Source organism: Echiichthys vipera (genome assembly GCF_963691815.1).
Source record: "Echiichthys vipera genome assembly, chromosome: 4".
Classification (NCBI taxonomy): Eukaryota; Metazoa; Chordata; class Actinopteri; order Perciformes; family Trachinidae; genus Echiichthys; species Echiichthys vipera.
The window spans coordinates 5880428-5888869 of NC_139829.1; the positions used below are offsets into that span (position 1 = coordinate 5880428).

The 8442-nt window shown below is 35.4% G+C and overlaps 1 protein-coding gene across 1 annotated transcript; it reads left to right on the forward strand.

Moving 5' to 3' along the window:
- Positions 1 to 1455: 1455 nt before the first annotated feature.
- Positions 1456 to 7824, forward strand: LOC310946503 (derlin-2-like; the record flags this gene model as incomplete). The annotated part of the gene is made up of 6 exons (XM_083912981.1): positions 1456 to 1593; positions 2679 to 2744; positions 2824 to 2897; positions 2982 to 3075; positions 5894 to 6089; positions 7730 to 7824. The coding sequence occupies 6 exons, from the start codon at positions 1456 to 1458 to the stop codon at positions 7822 to 7824; spliced, it is 663 nt and encodes a 220-aa protein (XP_083769107.1).
- Positions 7825 to 8442: the final 618 nt, after the last annotated feature.

An 8442-nucleotide genomic window follows, 5' to 3' on the forward strand; every position in this document is an offset into this window, starting at 1 on the left:
CCACGTCACTTTTTCGGGCTGTGCCTGGCCGGGCTCCGTGGCAAACCCGGCCACCAGGCGCTCGCCGGGTGGGCCCTCCGTCTGGGCCTGGCTCCAGACGGGGGCCCCGGGCTTCCTCCGGGCAGGGTCTCTCTTCCTCTTCCTCATTTGTCCATAGAGTCTTTGTGAACCATTCTTAGTCCGGCCCCTCGCCTGAAACCAGTCTGCCATGGGAGACCCTACCTGGAGCACTAGGTTCCAGACAACACAGCCCTCAGGTTCACAGGGACACACAAACCTCTCCACCACGATAAGGTGGTGGTTCCTGGGGAGGAATAATATATGTTTGTGTAATTTAAATGTAACTTTGTAAATGAATAATTTCTATTATTATTTTTATGTATTACAATTATTATTGACAATATTTTAAATAACAATTAGTATATATTGGTATTGGTATCTATATAATAACTGAATTATTATTACAATAATATAATATTATAAAAAATAATGGGTTTTTTAAGAAATGTCAGTTATGCAACTTATTTAAGCTTTTTTAATTCATACTTTATTTCATTAAATTAAACCCCACGAACATTGATGGACATTTTATTTCTAAAAGTTACTTTAAATGTTAAAAATAAAAAGGATGATAATAAAAAAAGGAAGAGCAGTGGACTTTTAAGGGCCAAAAACTAAATATATAAATACATAAGAAATGATATAAGAAAATACTTTTATAATGATAAATCAACAAGGAAAACATGGTATAAACATATGCATATTTATAACATTTTTAAATAAATGAATTAATAATGTAATTTAATTTAAAGTTGAATTGATTTATTTAGCTACAGCATAATTAAAGTATATATACATTTTAAAAATATATAAATAAATGTGTATCAATTAATGAGTACGTGTAAAAAGTAGATTGAATAATAATATACAAATAAATATACAATATACATAATACATTAACAAATCCAAATAACATACACAAATAAATTAAATATGTATATATTTCATGTCGTTGAATTTAAGTATTCATTAAATTCTGCTGACATTAAATTACATATAAATAAAAATAATAATTCTTATTAATAAAAAATGTAAAATTATACATAAATGTGTGTATAAATGAATAGTAGAAATATAAAGTAATATACAAATTAAGAAATATATATATGTACAAATATACATTAATTAATAAATACACAAATTAATTCAACGTTTATATATTTCATGTCTCATTGAATTTATGTATTTATTTAATTATGATGACACATACATAGTTATTTCTCAATTTATTGCAGCATTTAATTTGATAATAAGATGTGTATTTATATATTTTGTTCTGGCCTCAAATGTGTTAAAGGTGTTTCGGGTTGGATGGTGTTAATTGGTGGGAGGATGTGATTGGTTGCTGCAGTGAGGCGGGCGGGGCTTGTGCTGTTCATTCAGAGAGTGATGCTGATGTGTGACAGTGAAGCAGCAGCAGCAGCAGCAGCAGCAGCAGCAGTGATGGCTCCAGGCTTCACTCAGGAGTACTTTCACATCCCTGTGGTGACCCGAGCGTACACCACTGCCTGCGTCCTCACCACCGCCGCCGTGGTAAGAAACTACAACAACAACAACTACAACAACAACAACAACAACAACAACAACAACAACATGTCAGTTACAGTGAGGACAGAAACAGATGTTTAAAATCTGATCAGACAGGAAACTATTATTCAGGTATAGTAAGGAACATTTCTGTCATTTTCCCACATTTACTGGGGAAATAAAGGGGTTTTTCAACTGGAAAAGGTAAAGTTTTTGAATTTTTTGCAGTTTCTTTGGAGTTTGAGACGATATCCACAAGTTAAAATGTTTAAAAATTAGAAAGTTAGTGAAGCGTAGGTTTATTGTAAGTATAATTTCTTTCTCTTTTTTATTTCTTCCTTTTTTCATCCTTAGATCAGAGAGGAAATTATCAATTAGATAATAAAGATCATTTTTGTTCTTTAAATGAACAATTCCGATGCTTTTAAAAGGAAAATACATGGTTAAGACGCTGAGCAGCATAAAGTTCTGTGCTTTTCCCACATTTAATGAGAAAATAAATGTGTTTTGAATAAGAAGAGGTAAACTCTTTGAAAAATCTGCAGTTGAATCATTTGAAAAAGTTAAAATACACTGATTCTTTGGAGATTTTGAAACAGTATAAACGAGTTAAAAGAAACTTCTCGGTTACAGTAATGAAGGATGTGTAAGGGTAAGTTTATAATAATAAATCATTTAACTTTATAATTTTATCCTTTGACAGGAAATCATTTTTTTTAGATATAGTAAGGGACATTTTACAATCACGCTACTTAATAAAAGCTGAATTTTAGTTTTCAGATGCTTTATAACAAATAGGAAATAAATAAATAATACATATCCATGTGCTTTTTCTACATTTACTGAGAAAATAAATGTGTCTTTAAATTAATTGGAAAAAGTTTACATTTGTGAAAGTTTTGCAGTTGAAACATTTGAAAAAGTTTATAGTACAAATGTCTGTTTATATGTGTATGTACACTAGTTTTCATTTTTATTTCTTCCTTTAGTGCTACTTTTTATACTTTGTTCTATTTGATCTCTTCTAATTTAAAGTATTTTATTATTTAAATAATGTCTTGATAAATATCAAACTGTGTTATTTTCTTTAGCAACTTGAGTTCATCACTCCTTTCCAGCTCTACTTTAACCCCGACCTCATCATCAGAAGATACCAGGTAACTTGTATTACTTAACTAAACATTTAAAGCGTACTTTATTATATTTACACTATTGCTTTCTATCTATTTTGCTCAGATATGGCGCCTGATAACCAGCTTCCTCTTCTTTGGTTCTCTTGGATTCAGTTTCGTGTTCAACATCATCTTTCTGTATCTTTTAATCACAGAAATAATACCTCAGTTTATCTTTAAAAAAATAACAACTGTAAAAGGGATTTCTTTAACTGAAGCAAGGTATCGATACTGTCGGATGCTGGAGGAAGGCTGTTTCCGGGGGAGGACGGCAGATTTTGTTTTCATGTTCCTGTTTGGAGGAATCGTCATGACGGTATCCTTAAAAAATATATCTAAAGTTTGACTGCAATGATGCTCAAACTTCAGTTTTGATGTTATGTTAATTCCTTAAAGCTAGGGTGTCAAACTCAGGCCCGTGGGCCAAATCTGGCCCGCAGTGTAATTATATTTGGCCCACAAGATCATATCAAGGTTCTGTGAGAGCTGGCCCGCGAGTATAAAGCACATACACGTCTACTTTTCTGTTTACACACATGAGCATCCATGCTACCAGTCTCTGCAGACAAACTTAATCCACCCCTCCCCAAAAACGTCCAAAAGAAAGATGGAGAACAGGAGCTTTCAGCAGATGATCTGTGTCTGAAGGTAAAGAGGTGTTTGTCACTGTGGCTGTAACCAAAGAATCAAACAAAAGAAACACCACGAGAAGAACAAGAAGCTGCACTGAAAATGTTCAACATTACACATCTGGAGAGAAGGGAAACATGCACATTTACAGGCTTTTTTTTTTTTTTTTTTAGTAGATATTGAGTTTGGCTGCAACTTTGTCCCAGTTTTTAAATTTGGCCCACTGTGAATTGGAGTTTGACACCGCTGCGTTAAAGGGTCAGTTGACACAAATAACAAAAAGACATCTACCTTGTTTTTACTGTATCAGAGGAACGACACGCAGCTTAGCATTTAACAAGATATTGCAAAGATATTTATATATTTATGTTTTAGATACATTGTGCAGTGTGAATGCATCTACCTGGGAATCTAAATGTTTTTTTTATACAGGAAATGGTTCACATTTGCGGCCAGACAAAGGCTGCAATTTGCCGTCCTGTCTGTGTGAAACCAAGGCGCAATATTCCTCCTTTCTAAAAAGACGTCTTTTTGGGATGGGCGTGAGCATGTGACGTGATGTAAAGCACAAAGTCGGGCGTACAGTGACGTCCAACATCTGCGTGTGAAAAAGTTCCCCCCGTGATCTGATCAATCAAGAGTGTCAGCGTTTCACAGGCTTTCCAGTCGTTCATCGGGACGTACGATATTTTGCCGTCTCTCGTTCCTGTGATCAGCTGTTTTACCGGTTTGAAAACTCCCGACTGTGGGTCACACAACAGTTCACGTCATAGACACCTCTGCCCAAGTCACGCCTGTGACACTGAGCCGCATCGACTTTATTTACATGGAAATGGAGCCGCCACTAAGAGTAGGGCCCGAGATATCACATTAGGTGTTAAATCAGGCCGGAGATATAAAAGTCTGCAAATTACAGTGTGACTGCCCGCTGTAAAAACACTGTAAAGTGTAATTCTGGTGCAAAAGTCTTTTTCAGCACTTTCATGCATCAAATAAGACATCAACACAGTTTTTGGTGCAACAACTATTAACGGAGAAATCCGGGAGAGTCGCTAACAGTCGGACGTGGCTAACACTGATTAGCTTGGGGCAGTCGGGAGAAGGCATTCGAACGTCTTTTTTAACCACTAATACTGCTCAAAATAACAGCAAACCTCTGCAGCAGCATGATAAGTGAGTCCCTACACAGAAAACAAAGCATCAACAACATAGTTAGTGAACCCAGAGTTTATTAAAAGATTGTTTTAAAGACTTACCTACTGGCCCCTGTACCAGCTCCTCTCATAGTAAAGTCTATTCAAGTGGATTACCAGAGTCAATCCAAAAGGAAGGAGCCCATTGGTGCTTTATTTTCTGTATAGGGACCGTTCACATGCTGCTGCAGAGGTTTGCTGTTATTTTCAGCAGTATTAGTGGTTAAAAAAGACGTTTTAATGCCTTCCCCGTACTGCCCCGAGCTAATCACTGTTAGCTACGTCCGACTGTGAGCGACTCTCCTGGATTTCTCCGTTAATAGTTCATGCATGAAAAAAAACTGTCTTGATGTCTTATTTGATGTGTATAAGTGCTGAAAAATGGCAAATGGACTTTTACTTCTATAGCGCCTCTCTGGTCTTCTGACTACTCAAGGTGCTTACACAGTATTTGTGACATTCATCCATTCACACTGATGGCAGTGGACATTTACATACTATCTAATCTAACCATTCACACCTCATTTACACACCCATGAGCAGCACGGGGACCAATTTGGGGTTCATTGTCTTGCCCAAGGACACTTCGACATGCGGACCGGAGGAGCCGGGGATCGAACTGCCAATCTCTCGAATGGAAGATGATCCGCTCCACCACTGAGCCACAGCTGCCCCCAAATAAACATGGCATGATTTTGTATCAGAATTACACTTTGAGAAAGGGTTCTTAATAATCTGAAAAATATCTGCAGGGTTCAATGCTAAAAGAGTTGTTTGATGAAATGTGTTTTTGTAATTTAGATGAACAGACCCTTTAAAAAAGGTGGAGAATGAGACGTTTGAGTTTTCAGGTCAAGCTGGTTGCTAAACATCCTGCATATTTCTTTATGAGATACCTCAATAAGGCTGCCTTCAGGCTAAAAGCGTGTAAAATCAGATACTGTACGTGTAGTCCCGTCTTTCTGATGATGCTCAGCAGTTTTGAAGCCAGAAGCTCTCGTTCACATTCCAGCTTAATGAAACGGTCCTGGGTTTGTCCGGCACACACGTCCCTCTGGGCAGCTGTGAAACTGTAAGCGTGCAGGTTTACGGGTTTGTCTGGAGCCCTGTGATGTTGTTTCATAGACAGAGACTTGCTTTTATTGTGAAGGGTTTGGCACCCGGCCCTCCAAAAACCAAAACTGCCTACCCCAGCTTTAATATTATTTACCATTTTAACTTTTTTACTCTTTTCCTGCTCCCAGGTGTTGATTGTTACTGTCAGAATGAAAATAATAAACTTATGAGTTTAACCTTAAGCCCTGTCGGCAGCTGTTCGGCCTGTTCGCCAATGTCTTCTTCCTGGGCCAGGCCTTCATCATCATGCTGGTGTACGTGTGGAGTAGAAGACATCCGCTCGTACGCATGAACTTCTTCGGGCTCCTGAACTTCCAGGCGCCGCTCCTCCCCTGGGTGCTCATGGGGTTTTCGCTGCTGCTCGGCAACTCCATTGTGGTCGACCTCCTGGGTATAAAAAAAACATTTCACCGCCAAAGCAAGACATCTGATGTATAAGTGTGATTGTATGGAGCTATTTCTCCACAAATTTAAAACACCTGCTGAATTTAGAATATTTTCACCTGACTCCTTTGACAAAAACAGAGCAGCAGTGTCTGGTCTAACTCTGCCTTGATCGGGTTAGTCTCTTTGTTTTGGTCGTTTCTGACCCTTTAAAAAAACACCAAAGTCACACAATAACACTAACTAACTAACTAACTAACAGATGGAGGCAATGGAGGACAAAAAAAACGACTTAAGTCTCAAGAAATACATAAATGAATAAATGCACAAATAAATACAGGATTAAATAAATAAATGTATAAATAAATAAATACAGGATTAAATAAATAAATGTATAAATAAATAAATACAGGATTAAATAAATAAATATATTAATAAATAAATACAGGATTAAATAAATAAATATATTAATAAATAAATACAGGATTAAATAAATAAATGTATAAATAAATACAGGATTAAATAAATAAATGTATAAATAAATACATACAGGATTAAATAAATAAATGTATAAATAAATAAATACAGGATTAAATAAATAAATATATAAATAAATAAATACAGAAATAAATAAATGAATAAATAAATGTATAAATAAATACAGGAATAAATAAATGCATACATTAATGTATAAATAAATACAGGAATAAATGAATAAATGCTCAAATACATTTATAAATAAATAAATGAATACAAAAATAAATATATGCCTAAATAAATACAGGAAAAAATAAATAAATGCATAAATAACAAATAAATAAATAAATAAATATAGGAATAAATAAATAAATGCACAAATAAATGTATAAATAAATAAATACAGGAATAAATGTACAAATAAATGCATGAATAAAAACAGGAATAAATAAATAAATAAATAAATGCACAAATAAATGTATGAATGAATAAATACAGGAATCAATAAATAAATACAGAGTTAAATGAATACAAAAATAATTTCAAAATGCATAAAGTGCCTCATCAAACTTTTAGCAGTTTAAAAACTGATCCTGAGTCCAATTTAAAGTTTATTAATTGTATCAGAAAACATAAAAAGTACTGTACATTTACGTTTACAGGGTCAACCTGGGAGAATAATTCAATATTTTTTAAGTTTCTTAGAGCTCTCCGTATTATCAATATTAGTGCCAATCTTAAAAAAACAACAGCTCACAAATCTTATTATTATGGTTTCATTAATGTTTAAGCAGAACCCGCACATGCAGCAGTCAGACATAACGATACAAAACTGAATGGAAGCTGAATCTGTCTCGTCTTTGTCGAGCGTCTGGTTATTTTTGTAAATGTTTACTTATTGTTTATTTCTATTTTTACAAGTAGAATCAGTAAACTATATATTTCTATCTTCATTAATGTCAGTTCTGCTTTTATTCAGCTGCAAAAAGAAACAAAGGAGCATGATCACAAATAAACACTAATCATTTTTCCAGCTGCTCACTGTAGTTTTTATCAAACAAACAGGAGGAAAAGGCGCATTTCTGGGGACTATTGTTAGCAGCGGATGAATCTACATTTGGTGCTCTGGTGTTGTTTGTGTGTGAGCAGGATGGTGTGTGTGTCTCTCAGGTATCAGCGTCGGACACATGTACTACTTCCTAGAAGACGTGTTTCCGAACCAGCCAGGAGGACGGAAGCTGCTGACGACACCAGAACTTCTGTAAGAACCTGAACTCATCTGAATGGGTTTTTTGTTTTGTTTTACTTTTAGACATTTAAATTGAAAGAGATGAAGTTTTGAATCCAACTCTTTCTCAGAATTGAGAGTTTGTATCAAAACACCGACTTAAATGGCATCAAATGCTTTGGTTTGTTTACTTCAATCTCTCACACGAGAAACTACGTTTCAGGTATTTACAGGTTTAAACAAATTAAAATTTTCTGTAAACATGTTTGATTCAAATGTCATATGCACGTTGCAGGTTTTAATCAAAACTGATGAAGTAGGTTTTTCAGTTGTACTTAATACACCCAGATACAGTATATCAGTGTAATTGTGTCATTTAGAAAGATATAATTTCTGTCAGCATCATGTGGACTTGTTCTTTCCTCACAGACGGGTCTTGTTTGACCGACCGGAGGACCCAGACTACCAGCAGGATGGAGGTCCGCAGCAGGACGACGAGCCGCACAACTGAACCAAGACGGAGGAGAAATCAGAAGAAGACGACCCCGGGCAAGCAAACATGGATGTAAACAACGCAGTATTTCAAATATTTTTCTTAAATTAGCTCTGCAACTGTTTTATGATGACAGAAATGCACTACACAAAATGAGCTTTG